The sequence below is a fragment of the Chiloscyllium punctatum genome, chromosome 9, assembly GCF_047496795.1.
Source record: "Chiloscyllium punctatum isolate Juve2018m chromosome 9, sChiPun1.3, whole genome shotgun sequence".
Taxonomy (NCBI): Eukaryota; Metazoa; Chordata; class Chondrichthyes; order Orectolobiformes; family Hemiscylliidae; genus Chiloscyllium; species Chiloscyllium punctatum.
In genome coordinates, this window is record NC_092747.1 from 70,672,090 (window position 1) to 70,692,818 (window position 20,729).

The following is a 20,729-nucleotide window of genomic DNA, read 5'->3' on the forward strand; positions in this document are numbered from 1 at the left end:
TATCAAATAACATAAAATTCAGAGAAGTAGTCCATCACAAGAGTTAAATCTTCACCAATTACTGTGGGGGATAAAGATCCATTGAGTTTCAGCCAAGGAGTGGGTGGAATATCAGGTGGAGTCTCAGGCTTCTATCACTAGGGTTTGTATGTTTGGAATGGATCACATGCATTCATGACTTGTTGAATATCCCTGGTATAACAGATTGAAGTTGATGTTTCAATGGTTAACTAATTTGATTGATGGAACAGGTTGGGTGTAATTTTAATCTTGTAACTATCTTCGATATGTGCAAACTGATGGTGCTACCAGTGCCGGACTGTTGATATCTACCATGTCGAAGATTTCCGGAAGCCACGATGAGCTTGAGTAATAGCTTTGCAGTAGGATTTTTCATGATATACTAAGACTGACTCTGACTCACTAAAATGAACAAATACTCTCAGGTATGTCTTTAATACTGTCAGGCCTGGATAACTATTGTCTGCAACTCTTTTATGGACATTGGCAGAATCATACAATAATGAAAATCAATGCACATAAATGCTGATTCATTGTATGCTGAAAGAGTCTCTTGTAGACTGTATCATGAAGACCTACTTGCTGAGGTATATGTCTCTTAGAATGTGGTACAGTGGCTCAGTGGTTAGCACTACTGCCTCACAGCGCCAGGGATCTGGGTTTGATTCCAACCTCGGGTGACTGTCTGTGTGAAGTTTGCACATTCTCCCCATGTCTGCGTAGGTTTCCTCCAGATGCTCCGGTTTCCTCCCACAGATTAGGCAAACTGGTCATGCTCAATTGCACATAGTGTTGGGTGGATTAGACAGGGGTAAGTGTAGGGGAATGGATCTGGATTGGTTACTCTTCAGAGGGTCAGTGTGGACTTGTTGGGCCAAAGGGCCTGTTTCCACACAGTAGGTTATCTAATCTTTTTTTTTAAAAAAAAAAGTGCGCAGCAGTACTACATTAGCACTAGGTCCTATATTGGATTTGTTTTTCAGGTTTTCAAGACCTATAACACTGGTCATTAATGTTTCCCATAATTTATCTGGTCAATGTATTGAGTGGAATGAAAAAAATGGTACGTTTCTTTTCATGTTGTGAAATTATGTCTTTTTCTCACTGAATCTCTCCAATATGATACACAAAGGCAAACGCCTTCACACTTCCTCTCTACCAGCATTGTCGTGCTTTATCACCTGTTGGTCATGTTTGTTTTGTTCTGAGGTCAGCTTGGTTTTTAAAAACAGATTTCCTGAGCATGCATGCAAAATGTCTATTGGTGCCACATGTTTTTCAGATACCAAGAACAGTTGGACAACTTTTGGACAAGTGTGACAAGCTACATCTGTTACAAATTTTACTGAACTGTTGACTGCAACAATGGTGTTGGCTTCACCTAAAGCATATAATTGTTGTTGTTGAGGTACTATTATAGTTTCAAATGCTTAAACATCCTCAAGTAATCTATCAATTATATGACACTTCCACTTTTCTAGAAGATCCTTCCTGAAAGTTTAAATTGATGTGAAGAAACTGCAAATTCAATAAACTTCTGATCGTTCCTCTTCAGAGAAGTCACGTTTATAACCTTGCTGCAGTATCCACCAAACTGACCAATAGATTATTTTCATTGGAGTCTACTAATCCTGAATGTTAATTCCAGTATTTTCCAAAATATTTCTTATTCTTTCGGATCATTAATGGGAAGATCAATGTATTAATTCTGTGAAACTCTTCTTGTTAATGGCTAGCACAATTTTCAAATCCACTTTTTAGCAGCATTGATCTGTAAGATATAGATATCTGCATTGTTTAAAAAGTTAGATATCAGTAATGCTATAATTGGCTGCTAATCCCAGACTTAAGTCTTTGCCTTCTTAGTGAAGATTTTCAATATTTTTAAAATAGAGTAGTGCAGTACTTCCATTTGGTTTTGTTTCACTCTCCTTACTATTTCTGCCTTTACTGTATTTGTTTCCCTTAATTTTTGCATGTTATTGTTTCTTCCTTGGGTTTAATCCCTTTAATAATATTCAGTTTAAAAATACAGCCTCATCATTCAAAAACTGCAGGCTTGCATTTTGTAGGTTTCAGTCACTAAATGACTTTTGTGCCAAGTAAGTAATGATGATGTCATGCAGGCCTCTCTCCATTTTCACACCAAATTAGACAGACAAAATGACTAAACCGACAAAGATTTTGACACAGGTAGAGCTTGTTAGTGTAGAAAACAATTTTTAAATGTTTCTTACCCTTATTTCCTTCCATGAAAGCTTTGTAATTATGCTGTGAGGAACTTTTTTTTTGTAAAAGAAGATTCAGAACTGCAGGTTGTCAATTCTTTTTAATATATAAAGGAGGAAATAGAGAAATGGAGCATTCACTGTCTCAGCAAAATACTGTAACATTTAGACTGACTTGTATTTGCAACTTTACTGTCAGAAATTTCTTCTGGATTGAAAGAAATTTGAAATTATCTCTGTCCTTAGTATAATCAATTTCTCTAAATACAAAATAGCTGAACTCTGACATTGGATGCTATTGTCTACTTTACCACCGGTTAGGTTTCCAAGTAGCTACCACTGAAATCTTGAAGATATCTGTTTTAAGCAGTTTCTATTACTTACCATGATTTGTTTTGTGCCAAGCAAACCTTTTTGCCAAATGCAACAATGCTTGTGTTATCTCTGATAATGTAACAATCAAGATCTGAATAATATGACATTGAAAAATTATTCATAAACTAACTTTGGGGTTTTGAGGGCTCCCTTCCTTGTGCCCTCTAATTCCTCCTCTTGTGGTCTTCTCCATGCTAAACCCAATATCATAACCACAAACTGAGTATCCATGAATACTTATTAGAAGATTGAATACTGTCAAGTTTCATTTAGCTGTGCTGTCCTTGGAAAATTACCTAAAAAAAATTGAAATCCATGTTGTTAGTTGCTTATCTATACAAAACTGTATTCTATTAATGGTGTCTAAGAGTATTCACTGTCATCAATCATGAAGCTAATACCTTCAATGGGAACATTTTTAAGAAAAAATTCTAACAAACAGCAAGCCATTACACAATCAGCAATTTCCCAGTTAAGTATTATTAAACAAAAATGAATTCCTTTGATTGCAGGTACGCGGCTTTATAGAGTATGTAGTTCACTACCTCGACAAAATGATGTTATAGACCAGACCAAACTCCCTCAAATATTTTATGAAGGTAGTCTAGACCCTAATGTTTTCTTATTTTAAAGGTAAATGTAAGGTGTGGTGTTCCAGATGCAATTCAATTGGTCAAACCAGTATACTTGAAACAAAACCCATTATTTATACACCATAATTAAAATACAGTCAGAAAACTACTATTCATTTACTGTGCCAAGATAGTAACATCTCATAAACACAAAGGCAAATTCAGTAAAATGGGTTATCTCACATGTATCTCCAGCTGTTAGCTTTAACAGAGAGAAGAGTAAGAGTTTCCACATCCAGGTTCAAGAGCCCAGCAACTATTAGTGAAGGTTAAAACTAAAAAGAAATATGTGGGAGCTTGACTTCACCCATTCAGCCCGCTTCTATTATTCCAAATTTTTTTTTAAAAAAAGGCCCCACGAGCTGTTTACTTTATAGGCTTTGGAGCAGATTGCCTGTTTCAACCTTATTTCAAATTTTAAAAAAACATACAAAATACACCTCTTAAAACCAAGGTATCATCTCACTAATAAATTGCATTACCCCAGTATCTTTCTGAGATATAGCTCCAGAAAACCCTGCACTACTAAGAGGGACAGGTCTCTGACAGAAAACATAGATTCCCTGCAGTATGGAATAGGCCCTTCAGCACCACAAGTCCACACCGACCCTCCAAAGTGTATCCCACCAGTACCAATTCCCCTACTCCTGACTAACACACCTAACACTATATGGGTAATTTAGCATGGCCAGTTCACCTGAACTGGCCATCTTTGGACTGTGGGAGGAAACTGGAGCAAACCCACACAGACACGGAGAATGTATAAACTCCACACAGACAGTCACCCAAGGTGGGATTCGAACCAGTGTTCCTGGCGCTGTGAGGCAGCAGTGCTAACCACTGAGCCACTGTGCCAGCCCTTTGTAAAAAGGATTTCAAATTTACTGCACTATAGTATATGCCATTCAAACTTATCAGTGAGAAAAATTCATTTGATGTATGTTTTTTTGCCACAGGTAATATGCACCAGGTCAGAGGAATACAACAGCCGTGAAGTTTTGTGTAATGGTGTTCCTGAGGGACCCATTCAACGTAATCCAGGGAACCAGGATAAAGAGAGAACACCAAAGCTTCCAATCTCAGCAGAAGTGGAATTTTGTCTAACTTTGACAAATTATGAAATGCCACCTTTTGATAAACTTGCTAATTTTAGCTTCCGGAATACTTTAGAAGGTAATACTGTTGAAAAGTTTTGTTTTCAAAGTTCTTTTCCATTTGTGGATGTGGAAATATATTTCATTAAAATTACATCAGCATGCCTTATTTGTTTATAATATGGCCAGAGATGTTCCTTTGAAATATAAGTACCTGGACAATATTATGAGAAGCAGTGTGGAGGAAAAATCCAGAAGAGCGTGATAAAGACATGGATGTTGGCTTAAGATTAAATCAACTGGTATTATTCCTTCAAGAAATTGCCTTTCTAAATGGTGCATAGTGCACAACTAAAATCATCCTTCTATAAAGTACTTGTCATTACATCTTCTGGACTAAATTCATTTGGGGTAGCACATTGGCTCAGTGGTTAGCTCTACAGCCTCTCAGCACCAGGAACCCAGGTTCAATTCCAGCCTTGGACAACTGTCTGTGTGGAGTTTGCGCATTCTCCCTGTGTCTGCGTGGGTTTCCTCCGGATGCTTCCATTTCCTCCCACAGTCCAAAGCTCTGCAGGTTAGGTGAATTGACCATGATAAATTGCCCATAGTGTTAGATGCATTAGTCAGAGGGAAGTAGGTCTGGGTGGGTTACTCTTCAGAGGGTGGGTGTGGACTTGTTGTGCCAAGGGGCCTGTTTCCACACTGTAGGGAATTTAATCTAAATTCATCTTTTTTTTTTCTATTTGTTTGTAATGGAATAACAGTGTTACAGGCCAAGTTTTAGTCAGAACTGGTTGGAAAGGTAGGTGAGACCAGAAATGAATGTTCCTATACATATCCCATGCTGATGGGCCAGTTCAAGGTTGAGGCCATTCAGTAGCTGAAGTGAACTCCAATTTCTTATTACCTGACAAGGAAGGAAGTGCTGACTCCATGTTGAAAGAGTCTCCAGGACTCCAGTGCTATGAACAGTTTTTGTTGTCATGATATCCTCTGAAAACCCTTCCCTGAATTTTTCAGATGAACACTGACCCTCTCAGTACTCAGCAACCACTAACCTTTCTAGCATCCTATTATTTAAGGTAATAGTTCTGAAAGAGTTAATGGGGATGTAGGTTTGCTCGCTGAGCTGCAAGGTTCATTTCCAGACATTTTGTTACCTTACCAGGTAACCTCTTCAGTGGACCTCACACAAAGCAATGCTGAAAATTCCTGCTTTCTGTTTATATGTTTGGGTTTCTTTGGGCTGCTGATGTCCTTTCCTATGATGATACTATTCCCTGTGGTAAAGTCACTTCCTGTTCCTTTTCTCAGGGGGTGGTAGATGAGGTCTAACTCGATGTGTTTGTTGATAGAGTTCCAGCTGAAATGTCAGCTTCTAGGAATTCTCGTGCATGTCTTTGTTTGGCTTGGATGGATGTGTTGTCCCAGTCGAAGTGGTGTCCTCCTTCATTTGTATGTGAGGATACTAGTGAGAGAGGGTCATGTCTTTTTGTGGCTAGTTGGTATTTGTGTATCCTGGTGGCTAGTTTTCTGCCTGTTTGTCCAATGTAGTGTTTATTACAGTCCTTGCACAGTATTTTGTAAATGACGTTAGTTTTGCCCATTGTCTGTATAGGGTCTTTCAAGTTAATTAGCTGCTCTTGAAGTTGCTGGAATGGTCAGTGATATCTGAGGCTGGAACAGGCAGGACTGGCTGGAAATGTTATAATGGTGCAGCTAAATTCAATCTTCAGATGATTATCACTGGCATAAAGTTTCTGAACATGCATTGACAACCATTGATTCACGTGGTGGGATTGATCATTATCACCATCCTCCTTTTATGACAAGGCCCGCTTGGTATAAAGTAGGAAAGGAAAACCACTAAGCATTCTAACATGAAGGCACTCTTAAGCAAGGTGTAGTTTATTGCATGATAGCAATCATATACCAGTTACCTTTGTAAGATGAACATTGCTACTAAAAGTATTGAAACACCCAAGATAACAGGTATTTTAAAAGGCATTTGGATGGGTATATGAATAGGAAGGGTTTGGACGGATATGGGCCAGGTGCTAGCAGGTGGGACTAGATTGGGTTGGGTATCTGGTCGGCATGGACAGGTTGAACCGAAGGGTCTGTTTCCATGCTGTACATCTCTATGACTCTGCTGATCTGTTTTTTCCACACCCAAATCAAAGACATCTCAGAAATGACCTTAAACTGAATTATTGCTAAGGCCATTTCAAATGGCAGTCCAGAGTTGACAGCCTTGCTGTGGGTCTGGACTTGCATGTAAACTAGACGAGAGAAGTATGACAGATTTCCTTACATAAAATGATATTAGTGAGCTGGGTGAGCTTTTACTCTAATCAACTATAGTTTATTGGTACCGTTACCATCACCACCCACTGAGAATAGATTTATAATTTCAGGTCTACTAATTAAGTTTAGATTCCATACTTGCCATGTTGGGATTTGTATGAATACACAGGTGGTATGAGTTTGATGTTATCCTTGCACCACCATCTCCACTTATCTCACCTCCCTTATCAGCAAGAACAAGGGAAACTCAAGTGAACTTAAGGATGGTGTTCATGCATCCTCCAATGTACAAGCATTGATGCGAATTGCAAGCACTTGTATTGGATCTTATCTGGTTGGGCAAGTAGGTTTATCACAGGAATGGAAAGGTTCCAACTACAGGGGGTACTCTTCTAACTCTGACAAGGAGGAGACCTTGGAGGGTCACATTATTTACTCAGATCTTCCACCAGTGAAGCTACTGTGGTTTAGTGGACCTGTACTTGCAGATCTAGATCAAGCACCACACAGAAGTCAGAGGCTATGACAGCAAGGCCTGCATGGTCTAGTTATCAGAATGATTGCTTAAACATCCCAAGGATCTACTCAATGACATTTCATGTGATAGCACAGCTCTGAACATTGAAGTCATGAGACAAGTCGTCAGTGGATGGCCCATACTACCCAGTAAGCTACTCTTGGTTTGACAATATGCTTCAAACTCTGCCTTTATTCTGTAGCAATTCACTGTATTAGTCATTGTGACTGCTGACAAGATATTATGCATTGAGCATGGTTGCATAGCAGTTGCATACTTGGAGTGATGTTGCATCTGGTTACAATGTGTTTCCAAATTCACATGCAATGTTTTCAATGGTAAGTGTGTGATCAATGCCACCTTGAGCCATAGGAAATCCTGCTTTCCTGGCAAAGCTACATTCTTGTTCTGCCTGCTTTCCTCTAACAAGAGAAAGTGGAAAGTATTCAACACTGTAGACATTGTCCACAACCTACAGAATATGACAATGGACAGCGTGTTATGAGATGCTGCAGCTTTAATCTGCATCAGTTTAAAATGAGTTCAGCACAAAAGCATTCATGCCACCTTCACAGTCATTGGTAATATCACCCTTTCCCTGCTTAAGTGCTGCAAGTCTGCTTGTAACAGATGGCAGATTTTAACGAGCACTTCTGTAGTGAAATGAAGGTGTCATGTACACTGTTTCTCACTGGGTGGCCATATCCATCCAGGATCTTCCCATCCCTCAAACTCAATGAGTTTCTTTTGCTTTGACATCATTGCCCTTTGAACCGTTTCTCCTCTCTGTCTTGGCTCTGATTTTATATACTTTAGATCAGATACAAACAACTGCACCTGCATTTTGAAGAACAGAATGCTCAAAATAGAACTTTTGAGATCAGAACTAAAGGCTACACAATGCTCACTGTAAACCCTTGAAGCTTCAACTAGCAGAGTACACCTTCAAAAAGCTTCTACAAACTCAGCAACAGAAGGTCAATGTTAACCTGCAACTAATCTGATAGTTGATAATTCCTTTTAAAAAGCATTTGGCTTTGAATCTTGTAGGGGTGAATGCATGTTCAGCTATATTTGATTGATTAAGTGATGCGATTAGCTGAAATGTTGATTTCAAAAATAACACCAGTAAAATCAAATCACTGATATCACAGTCTAGGAGAAGGTGAGGACTGGAGATCAAAGTTGAAACAGTGGCACTGGAAAAGCACAGCAGGTCAGGCAGCATCTGAGGAGAAGGAGAACTGACATTTCAGGCTTAAACCCTTCATCAAGAATGGGGGAGTGAAGGGGTTTGAGAGATGAATAGGAGGGTGAGGCTGGGGGAAGGTAACTGGGAAGGCGATAGGTAGATGAAGTTGGGGGGTGATGGTGATAGGTTGAAGGGGAAGATGGAGTGGAGAGGTGGGAAGGAAAATGGACAGGTAGGACAGTTCAAGAGGGCAGTGCCATGTTGGACAGTTGTATCAGGGATGAGGTGGGGAAACAGGAGATGAGTAAATTGGTGAAGTTGAAGCTGACGTCGTGCAGTTGGAGGATCCCAAGACGGAAAATGAGGCAGTCTTCCTCCAGGCATCTGGTGGCTTGGATTTGGGGATGGAGGCAGCCCAGGATTTGCATGTCCTTGGTGGAGTGGGAGGGCAAGTTGAAGTGGTTGGCCACAGGGCGGTGGGGTTGTTTGGTGCGTTTGTCTCAGAGGTAGTCCCTGAAATGTTCCGTGAGTTGGTGTCCTGTTTCCACAATGTGGAGGAGACCACATCGAGAGCGACAGGTACAGTAGATGAGGTGTTGGATGTGCAAGGATCTGCCTGATGTGGAAGGATCCTTTGGGGCATTGAATGGAGGTAAGAGGGGAGGTGTGGGTACAGGTTATGCATCTCTTGCAGTGGCAAGGCAAGGTGCCAGGAATGGAGGGTAGGTTGATAAGGGGATGTGGACTGAACCAGGGAGTCGCAGAGAGAATATTGATAGAAGTGAGGAGGGAAATACATCTCTGGTGGTGAGGCCTGACTGTAGGTGGCAGAAATGGAGAGGATAATTTGTTGCATACGGTGCAAGGTGAGGGCTGAGGGGGGGGTTGGGTGGAGATGTAGTTCAGGTAGCTGTGGGAGTCAGTGGGTTTGAAGTAGATGTCTGTGTTGAGTTGGTCGCCAGAGTTGGACACAGGGAATATCTCTGGGACACGCACTAAACCATTCCACGGCTGACTTCAACTTCTCCCATTCTGCCAAGGACATGGATGTCCTGGACAGCCTCCACTGCCAAATCCAAGCCACCCAACGCCTGGAGAAAGAACGCCTCATCTTCTGCCTTGGAACCCTCCAACCCCACAGTATCAGCATCTATTTCACCAGTTTCCTAATCTCTCGTCCCCATACCTCATCCCAAATCCAACCATCCAACTCTGCACCATCCTTTTGAACTGTCCTCACTGTCCATTTTCCTTCCCACCTATTTGCTCTGCCCTCCTCTCTGACCTATCACCATCACCCAGACCTCTATTTACCTATCAGCTTCCAAGCTACCATCCCCTAGCCCCACACCCACCCTCCTATTTATCTCTCAAACCCCTTCCCCCACCCCACCCCACCCCACCCCACCCCCAAAACATTTCCTGATTAAGGGTTTATGCCTGAAATGTAGATTCAAAAGCTCCTGCTGTGCTTTTCCAGGCCACACTTTTCAAAACTGACATCACAATCTGTGGATTTAGTTAGTCATCGAGATGTACAGCATGGAAACAGACCCTTCAGTCCAATTCATCCATGCTGACCAGATTTCCTAAATTAATCTAGTCTCATCTGGCAGTATTCCTCTAAACCCTTTTGATTCAAATACGCATCATGTGTCTTTTAAATTGTTGTAATTGTACCTCTGACACTTCCTCTGGCAACTCTTTCCATGCACACCACCCTCTGCATGAAAATATTGCCCCATGGGTCCCTTTTAAATCTTTCCTTTCTCACCTTAAACCAATGCCCCCCTAGTTTTGGATTCTCTTACCCTTTGGAAAAGACCTTGACTATTTATCCTATTCATGCCCCTCATGATTTTATAAACTTTTATAAGTCACCACTCAGCTTCTGATCCCTCAGGGAAAATAGCCCCAGCCTATTCAGCCTCTCCCTATGGCTTAAAACCTCCAACTCTGGCAACATCCTTGTAAGTCTTTTCTGAACCCTTTCAAGTTTCACTTCTTTCCTATAACAAGGAGACCAGAATTGCGCACAGCATTCCAAAAGTGGCCTAACCAATATTCTGTACAGACTTAACATGACTTCCCAGTTCCTATACTCAATGCACTGACCAATAAAAGCAAGCATACCAAATGCTTTTTGTACTGTCCTGTCTACCTGTGACTCCAATTTCAAGGACCTATGAACCTGCACTCCAAGGTCTTTTTGTTTGGCAACACTCCCCAGAGCCTTATTATTAAGTGTACAAGTCCTGCCCTGATTTGCCTTACCAAAATACTTCTGATGTTGCTTACCGCAATTTAGCCACTACATAACTGCACCCTTTAGACCTGAAGTAAAATCTCAAGTGCAAAAAGCAAGGAAGAAGTTTCCTAACATAGGCGGCACGGTGGCTCAGTGGTTAGCACTGCTGCCTCACAGCACCAGGATCCCAGGTTCAATTCCAGGCTCAGGTGATTGTCTGTCTGTGTGGAGTTTTCACATTCACCCCATGTCTGCGTGGGTTTCCTCCGGGTGCTCCGGTTCTTCCCACAGTCCAAACATGTGCAGGTCAGGTGAATTGGTTATGCTAAATTGCCCATAGTGTTGGGGGCATTAGTCAGAGGGAAATGGGTCTGGGTGGGTTACTCTTCGGAGGGTCGGTGTGGACTGGTTGGGCCAAAGGGCTTGTTTCCATACTGTAGGGAATCTAATCTAATGAATGGGAGTGCTGCACAACTGAATTTTGCAGTCAATATGCTTTAATTGGATTTATCCAATTCAGTGTTCCCATGCCCCTTCATAGGGTCATACAAACAAACTTTCAACCGTTTCTGAAGGTGATTGTCTGCTATGACATTATATTTAATGTCGTCACGTAGTATAGTCATTGAGTTTTCTGCTCCACCCATTTCACAATATCTTTAGCTTGTTTTCTAACACAATTGAGATGACATGAAAATCTTTCACATTTCAAGTGACTGCTATCATCACTGCAAGGCTTTAGTTTGATCCTGCAAACAGTTTTATAATGCTGATACCATTACATTTATGAACACAACACATACATACAAAACAAAAGGAAGAGCAAAATAGTTCCAGTCTTAGTATTACAAGATTGGCAAGGTCAACAGTGAGCTGGCTTCTCCAGTTAGGTACACCCTAGCCAATGGTCTTAAAAAAAAATTAAGATGGCTATACATTGTGATGGCAGTCCACCCACCCACCCCCCCCCCCCCCCCCCAAAACAAGTAATTCACTTATAGATTTCCCAATAGCACAATTGACTTAGTACAAACAGATACTTGGTAGCTGCCCTTGGAGGGCTGCAACTCACTGTTAATATGAAGGTTTTGGTTATGACAAGATGATTAATTCTTCGGAGTGGCACAGATGAGAAATTGCTCCTTATTAAGTGGAAAAGTTTACAAGTTCAAAAGGTTTATCAAAGCAAGATGATAAAGTTTGACTCGAAGTAAAATCTCAAGTGCAAAAACCAAGGAAGAAGCTTCCTAACCAAGTAAGAATTCCTGTTCCTCACATCTGTATAAACAAAGATGAATTTCATTGATAATGCATGAAAAGAAAATGTTACTTTGGCACTTATTTCTTGTAGGACGTGACAAAGGTGGTGAATTTAAAAAATGGGAGGTTTTATACCCTGTGAGAGTACAGTATTGTACGCTAATCCTTTACTAAATCACACTTTTTCTTTAAAGGTTGTGGTGACCATTGACAGTAGTAATCCAGACTTTTATGTTGAGTTGTTGCTGCTGTTAGGAATTTCTTAAATGTATGCAGAGAATTTCACTGAAAATCTAACAGATATTCTTCCTGTCTCTCACCACATTCAACTTTTAAATAAACCTTTCAGATTATAACCTAGTGTTGTGATTTTTAACATCCAACTAATGCAGCCAACTACATACTTAAAGCATCATGTAGAAAATTAGTTGTCATGCATAATGTTTCAAGGCTCCATTATCATCAGAACATTGTATTCAATCACTGTACAAGTCTTAGAAACTGATAGAAGCCTTGGCCTGAATTTTCCATTGACCAGATAATCGTTTCTACAGAGTAGATGGTACTTGCACATGGCGATTGAGAAGAATCCCAATGTGGCAAACTCCAAAGGAATTGTGAGGGAAATTGAAGATTCCATTGAGGAATTATTTTTATCTGGAATTCTCCACCAAAAGTTTCCATTTCAACTGGGGAATTCAGAGGGCTCTGCTGCAGTTAGGTCTGGAGTAATAAGCAATGCAAACATGTTGCACTAGCCAAGAACAAGTATTAAACAGTTTTTAAAAGTTTTATAAAAAAACAATTATACAATGATTACACTTTTTGCACTATCATTGAGGTGTAACCACTGTAATCTTACCATTCCTTCGTTACGCTAGTTTCACAACAAACAAAAATATAATTTGTTGTCTTTATGTATATTAGTTTAATTAATAACTGTACTAAAAAATCAGTTCAAATAAATATAATTTTTTCTCAAACAGGTTTTGCCAATCCAAATGATGCTATATCCAACACATCACAGAGTGGTTTGCATAATGCCTTACACATTTATATGAATGGTACAATGTCCAAAGTTGGTGGATCAGCAAATGACCCAGTCTTTTTACTTCACCATGCTTTTGTTGACAGGTGAGTGTAATTGAAAATAAATCTACTCCAGGGTCCCATATTTCCTGGTTGTTCACTACAGAAATTCCTCATATATACTATGCTGTCTGCTTAGCCAGTCGCCTAGAAATTTGTTTGTGTTTTCAGAAGAGATGCTCTATGCTCATGTTAGTGGTGTCCCAGACAGTATATAATAATTGGGCTATGTGCTCCTTTGAGTCATGCTATTCATTGATTGATTGGAAAAGGTTCGGAGGTGGGAAAGGCAGAGGCCAAATATAAAATATATCAGATGCTAATTAAGGACCGCTAGTGCATTTTCAAAGTGGGTGTTTGCTGTGGTTATGCAATACCATACTAGTGTGCCTCTGAGTCATGTGAATTAGTGCAGGCATCCTTCTTACTGCCAGTTCAATAAAGACATCGTACAAGCAAAACTGTTGGCCGGTCAGCTTATATCACAGTGCTACGTAGCTAAAATTGAGCATTGAAGAGCTGTGTAGGAGTATAGGCAATAAAAGGGGGAGCACTGATGTTCAGAACTGCTGAAAGCAACAGAAAAGGAAGAAAATATCAGCCTGCAGCTGAAAGCACAAACCTTTGACAGATTTAAACTAACAAACTAGAACAGCTATGAACAACTGCACTTTTTCCACTGTTGGGGAGGGACTACGAAGTCCATTCCATTCTAAATATGTCTGAAAAAAACGGACAACAGGATTTTTTGAAGTACTGAAGGCATGCTTTGATTCCTGAGTGAACCCAACTCATGATTAATGTGTGTTCAATGTTAGGGCCCAAGGTGAAAAAGAGTCCATTCATCAACATGTGACTGCATTGGCACAGCTTGCAGAATCCTGTAAAACTTAAAAAAAAATCTAATTAAAGGCATTAAATAAGCAGAAGAGATCCTACACAGAGCAAAACTCTTGATAGAGAAGAAGCTTACTCTTAGGAAACTATCAACATATGCAGAAGTGCTGACATTATAAATCACCAGATAAATAATCATAATAGAATTGACCAGACCTTACATTAAGTTGATCAAAATTCCAGGCTGAATTATATAAAGGTCACAGACAAAGGTCAGGATGAAAATACTGCAGAGTACATTACGCAAAGGAGAAGATATCATGTTCTCACTGCAAGAAGTCAACCCACTTTGCACATAAGTCTTTGTCTAGAAAGAAGTGCAACAGTAGGGTACAGATAGCTACTGGAGAGTCAGAGTCTTAGAGATGTACAGCATGGAAACAGACCCTTCGGTCCAACTCATCCATGCCCACCAGATATCCCAACCCTATCTAGTCCCACCTCTCAGCAACCAGCCCATATCCCTCCAAACCCTTCATATTCATATACCCATCCAGATGCCTTTTAAATGTTGCAATTGTACGAGCCTCCACCACTTCCTCTGGCAGCACATTCCATACACGTACCACCCTCTGCATGAAAATATTGCCCCTTAAGTCTCTCTTACATCTTTCCCTCCTCACCCTAAACCTATGTCTTCTAGTTCAGGATTCCCCAACACCAACAAAAACGGTTTGTCTATTCACCTTATCCGTGCCCCTCATGATCTGATAAACCTCTATAAGGTCACCCCTCAGCCTCCGACGCTCCAGGGAAAACAGCCCTAGCCTATTCAACTTCTCCCTATAGTTCAAATCCTCCAACCCTGGCAACATCCTTGTTACTCTTTTCTGAACCCTTTCAAGTTTCACAACGTCCTTCCAATTGGAAGGAGACCAGAATTGCATGCAATATTCCAACAGTGGCCTAATCAATATCTGTACAGCCGCAACGTGACCTCCCAACGTCTGTACTCAGTACTCTGACCATTAAAGGAAGGGATATCAACTGAAGATTTGTTGGATTTGTCAGTTCGGTTGCAAAATTCTTGCCTAGCTTGCCAGAGTGTGAACCATCATGATAATTAATTGTACATTCCTTGGCAATGTTACTGGGGCACAGAACAAGAAGCAGAGTGACTAGTGAAGGTAGTTTGACTGCTGAAGTACTATGATGTATTCACCCTACTATGGAATGCCAGTAGGACAGTACTTGGAGTAACCCTAATGCAGCAAGGACAATTGATTGTTTTAATGTCCTGAAGCAAATGCAAACAGAACAATGTTACACTTAGATTGAACAGTAATGGGTGGTCATTATCATTTCCAAATATCTACTTGGAAAATTGACAATTGAGTCCAACTGCTAATTACTTCAAAGTATTTCCAGCAAGCTGCTAATATCTGCTCCTAAATGTCTGCAAAGAATTTGACTTCAGTTACAGAGATATCACAATCAAGGAAAATATCTGGCATGCTGTCAAGAGTGGTATTTTCTATGATATGAGTACAGGATGCTAAGTATAGGGTAAAATCTTCCAGATCCAATATGACTCAACAATTTGACATATTCTGAAAATCATTAAACCAGCATAGACATTGAACCTGACAGTCAAGAAGCATCCATCAAAGTTTCACCTGCACATCCACCAATATCATTTATTGTATCCATTGCTCCCGATGTGGTCTCCTCTACATTGGGGAGACTGGGCGCCTCCTAGCAGAGCGCTTTAGGGAATATCTCCGAGACACCCGCACCAATCAACCAAACCGCCCCGTGGCCCAACATTTCAACTCCCCCTCCCACTCTGCCGAGGACATGGAGGTCCTGAGCCTCCTTCACCGCCGCTCCCTCACCACCAGACGCCTGGAGGAAGAACGCCTCATCTTCCGCCTCGGAACACTTCAACCCCAGGGCATCAATGTGGACTTCAACAGCTTCCTCATTTCCCCTTCCCCCACCTCATCCTAGTTTCAAACTTCCAGCTCAGTTACTGTCTCCTTGACTTGTCTGACCTGCCTATCTTCTTTTCCACCTATCCACTCCACCCTCTCCTCCTTGACCTATCACCTTCATCCCCTCCCCCACTCACCCATTGTACTCTATGCTACTCTCTCCCCACCCCCACCCTCCTCTAGCTTATCTCTCCATGCTTCAGGCTCACTGCCTTTATTCCTGATGAAGGGCTTTTGCCCGAAACGTCGATTTTGCTGCTCGTTGGATGCTGTCTGAACTGCTGTGCTCTTCCAGCACCACTAATCCAGTCAAGAAGCTTGACTGACATGATGTAAATTACCCAAATAATGTGAAACTGTCGTGTTATTAAAAGGATGCCCGAAAAGCATCAATAAAACACCAGTGATTACAAACGCATATTGGGCATACAGAGATGAACAGACAGCCAAAGATGGCAGATTGTAAAGTGAAAATAGTGTAATTATCCCTGAGGAGTTAGAGGAGAGATGTTAAAGTGCATCCGTGCAAGGATCAAGGAATTGAGTAGAGTATGAGGAAGGCAGGAGATGTGCTCTACTAGCTGAACATGAGCAATGAAATCAAGGACCACGTCAGTTGGTGCAATGTTTGAGTACCAAGTTAAGCACGTTGGAGAGCACCTGATGCCAAAAGATATTCCACACAGTTTCATAGCGCACTATTAAAATTCATACTTGCTGCTGAGATGTCCCCCAAAACAGATCATGGATATAGACCAGCAATATCTTAGCAGCTACCTTTTGCTTCATTTGGCAGCTTATAACAGATCTTTTAGGTGCATTATTTCATTGCATCACATGCTAATAAATGTTAATGCAATTAGTAACACTGACACCTAGGTTTTTATATTTTACATGACTCAGTTTAAAAAAAAGTCTAAAAAAAAGACTTTTATGATACTTTCATTTGGCAGATTATACATGACCTTGTGAAATCTGACTTCTTTTTTCAATTACTATTGCTAGAAAACAAAACCAGTAACCACTTTCCTATCAAGGTAGGGAACAATAAATAAAAACAAAATGCTGAAAACACTCAGCAAGTAATGTAGTACCTGTGAAAAGAGAAACAGACTCAATAAATTGAACTAGACAAAGTTAGAGATTTAAAAGATTTTAAGGGACTAAACAAAAAACCATAAAAGAATAAAAGTAAAAGATTTGTGAATGTGTTTATAAGGTCTCCCAGGTTATTTGATTCCAGTCTTGCTCAACCCACACATTATTTTAATGGTTATAGATTACAGTTTCTTTGATGTTAATAGAACACCAAATGTTTGTTTCATCACAGACAATAGGAAGACTGAGACAGATAACCTGACAAGAATATTTAGCAAGAGCACCAGACAAATGCTTGTCTTTATTCCATATTAATAAACCATCTGGGAGCATTATTCATGATACATGCCTGGGAATTAACATTGGGAGAATGTGAGGACTGCAAATAAAAATGTCAATGCCATCTGCACCCACACCTCCCCTCCCTCACCTCCGTCCAAGGTCCCAAAGGACTTTTCACATCTGGCAAAGATTTTCCTCACCTCATCCATTGTATCCATAGCTTTCGATGTGGCCTACCCTACATTAGGGAGACAGGATGCCAACCCACGGAGCATTTCAGGAAATATCTCTGGGACACATGCACCAGACAACCCTATTGCACTGTAGCCAACCACTTCAACTCTCATTCCCACTCCACCAAGGGCATGCAAGTTCTGGGTCTTTTCCATTACCAAATCCAAGCCACCCGACGAAGAATGCCTCATCTTCCACAATGGGAGCTTTCAACCACACAGCATCAACATCGACTTCAGTAGTTTCCAAGTTTCCCCGCCTTCTACCTCATTCCAAATCCAACCCATCACTTGGTATCGCACTCTTGCGCTGTCCTACCTATCCATCCTCCTTCCTTACTCCACCCTCCCAATTCGAGCTATCACAATTACCCCCCACCTGCAACCACCGATTGCCTTCCCACTCCCCCCCCCCTCCTCCCCCTCCCCCAACATTCCTGATAGGCTTACGCCCAAAACATCGACTCTCCTGCTCATCTGATGCAGCCTGGCCTGCTGTGCTTTTCCAATGCTACACTTTTTGACTGGGAATTAACAATGGCCAATTTTGGCTCTCTGAACTTTTTGCATCACCAAATTCAAATCAATTTGGCATTTGTTAAATTCCGCAAGAGCTGCTGAATAACTGAGCTAACTCTTTCTTGTCACTTCCAAACAGAGAATCAGACAGCAAAACATTAGTTCACAATTATTTGTTCTGTAGATGTTGGTTAGCTACCTTTAAAAATAAACTTTGATGTAGAACTTCATTTCCAGGTGGCTGACCAGGAAGACCCAATGGCAACACACTTGTTCCTGACAGCATCTCCTTTCAATGCCTGACAGTTTACCACTGCATCTTCCCTTATCCAACACAATTTAATATCGATGACTCAGGGCTTGACTCAAAGCAAGGTCCTGAAAAGGAAGCTAGAGGTAACTGTCAAGGACTTAGAGCCTGGTCTGGCAGAGACCTACTGTAGTTTTGGATGTTGGGGAAGTAGATCTTCAAAACTAATTGAAAACTTTTCTCAACTTTTTTTGGAGCATTCATGAGCAAAGAATCACTCATGAAGGACCACTCATCAAGCTGCTCAGTGCCAAGGCACGGTGAACACTCCATCTACAGGTCTTAAAATAGAGTCCTACGGGAGCCAATTTGCATAATCAATTCCCACCATCTAAATTAGTTGCTATAGTCACTTAAGGGAATGACCCTTAAGAAAATAGCATCAGCCACAGCATAAACTCATTTTGAGGCTTTTACTGCCCCTTTAACACTAATTTGGCGAAGGTAAAATCAGCTACATTAAGGAAACAAATAACAAATGCTTAAAATTGTTTATTTGGAAAACAGTGGAATACAGCACAGTAATGCAACTTAGTCATATTGCATCAGTGCTATTCAGTGAGAAATAATTTTCTTTTTTTTAATTTGTCAACTTTGTTTCATTTGTGCTATATCTAAATAGTGGACCTGTTTTTCAAAGTTTAGCATGCATGTTTTGGATTAGATAAACAAAATGTCTGAACAAAATGGAGTGTAATAGTATCCTTTTTTTAAAAAAAAGATGGCATTGACATTTTTATTTGGACATGAAATCATTTGTAAGTGGAAGATGAACAAATGAGTCAGATTTCAATGAATCTGTGTGTAATAAATTCCAAACTCCATATTGTTAAGATCTTGTGGCACAGTGTTAGTCTGGACCAGGAGACCATAAGAAATAGGTATAGTGGTTGGCTGTTCAACCCCTCCAGCCAACTCCACTAATAGCTCAGATCATGGCTGATCAGCATTCTTCATGTGTACTTTCCTGTGTTTTCCCCATAACCCTTGTTTCCCCTAATGGTTAAGAATCTATCCATCTCCGCCTTAAGTATACACAAGGACTCTGCCCTCATAGCTCTCTGTGGGAAAACTCTCCAATGTTTAAGAGCAGAATTTCCTCCACGTCCTAGGCTTAAATTGGTACCCCTTTATCCCAAGAAGAGAAACATTCTTCCATCAAACGCAGTCAAGCTCCTGAAGAATCCTGTGTGTTTCAATGAGATCATCTCTCATTCTTCTAAACTCCACTGAATGGAGTCCCAACATATTGAGCCTTTTCTCAGAAGACAATCGCTCTATACCAGGGATCATCATGGTTCAAGTCCCACCTGATCCAGAGCTGTCATTTCATGTCTAATCAGGTTGATCAAAATAACTATAACAGGCAAATTAAAGAAATCGATGAATGGAATCAGCTGGATCTGCAATGAACTAGTGTTCTTGGTCTTAAATTTTCCTATTAGCTATCCTGCTAAATTATAAACATATCACAGCTTTAACGATTACCTTGAGTAACATTTTTAATATCTTTCTTTATTTCCTACTGTTAGCTTTATAACAGGAGAAACACATTTTAGATTTATACCTATTCATATTCAATGATTAATTTATCATCATTAAATTATGATCTAAAAAAAATGTCAGATTTACTGTAGAACAATTATTTTAGTTGCTCAGGGTGTGGGTATCGCTGGGTGGGCCAGTATTTTTTGCCCATCCCTAATTACCCAGCTAAGATAAAACCACATGTGTTTAGAGTCATGTGTAGACCAAACCAGGTAAAGATGGAAGATTTCATCCCAAAAGGACAAAAGGTGAATCAGATGGGTTTTACATAGTCACTATTGAGTAGCTTTCTATTCCCACCTGCCATAGTGGGATCCAAACTCACGCCTCCAGAACATGAACTAGGTGTTCTGGATTATTATTCCAGTGACATCACCATTACACCACTGTCTTCCCTTAATAGCACAGGCAAACGTAAAACCCTAAAATTTCAGGTGCTCTATAGTGTGACAAACTTCTCTCTAGATAGAGGATTGTATTTGTATGAGAGTTTTTCAAATATAGTTTTAACAAAAAGAGTTAATGGCATGATATTTTTGATACTCGGGTGCAAAGTTAATTTTTTTTGACTAAACAGAGTCTGAACTATATCAATCTTCACAAAATATTAAATTGCATTACAAATCTTAAAGCTGCATTAAGAGCTAGTCTAAAAGCAACCACTGCAAATTTTCATAAAACTCATTTCACTGTTCTAGCTTACATGCAACTCCAGACCCATAGCAAGATTGTTGAATCTTCTCTGCCCTCTGGACAAGTCGGGATGGGCAGATAAGTGTCAACAACAAAACATGGTGGCCTAGCCAGTGACATCGACATCCATGAAAATTTTTTAAAGACAAGGTTTCATTGTATACTTTGTTTCAGAATCAGTCAATTATACCTTATAAAGCATAATAAATAGCTTATATTTACATTGTTTTTTAATATCCTCAAATGTTA

The 20,729-nt window shown here is 40.4% G+C and overlaps 1 protein-coding gene across 1 annotated transcript in view; it reads left to right on the forward strand.

Annotated features, from left to right (window-relative positions):
• tyr (tyrosinase) overlaps positions 1-20,729 on the forward strand; it is an 84,299-nt gene that overhangs the window by 46,614 nt on the left and 16,956 nt on the right. Inside the window, exons 2-3 of the mRNA XM_072577774.1 lie at positions 4,213-4,429; positions 12,864-13,011. Coding sequence (XP_072433875.1) covers positions 4,213-4,429; positions 12,864-13,011 — 365 coding nt within the window. The remainder of the gene's footprint in view (positions 1-4,212; positions 4,430-12,863; positions 13,012-20,729) is intronic.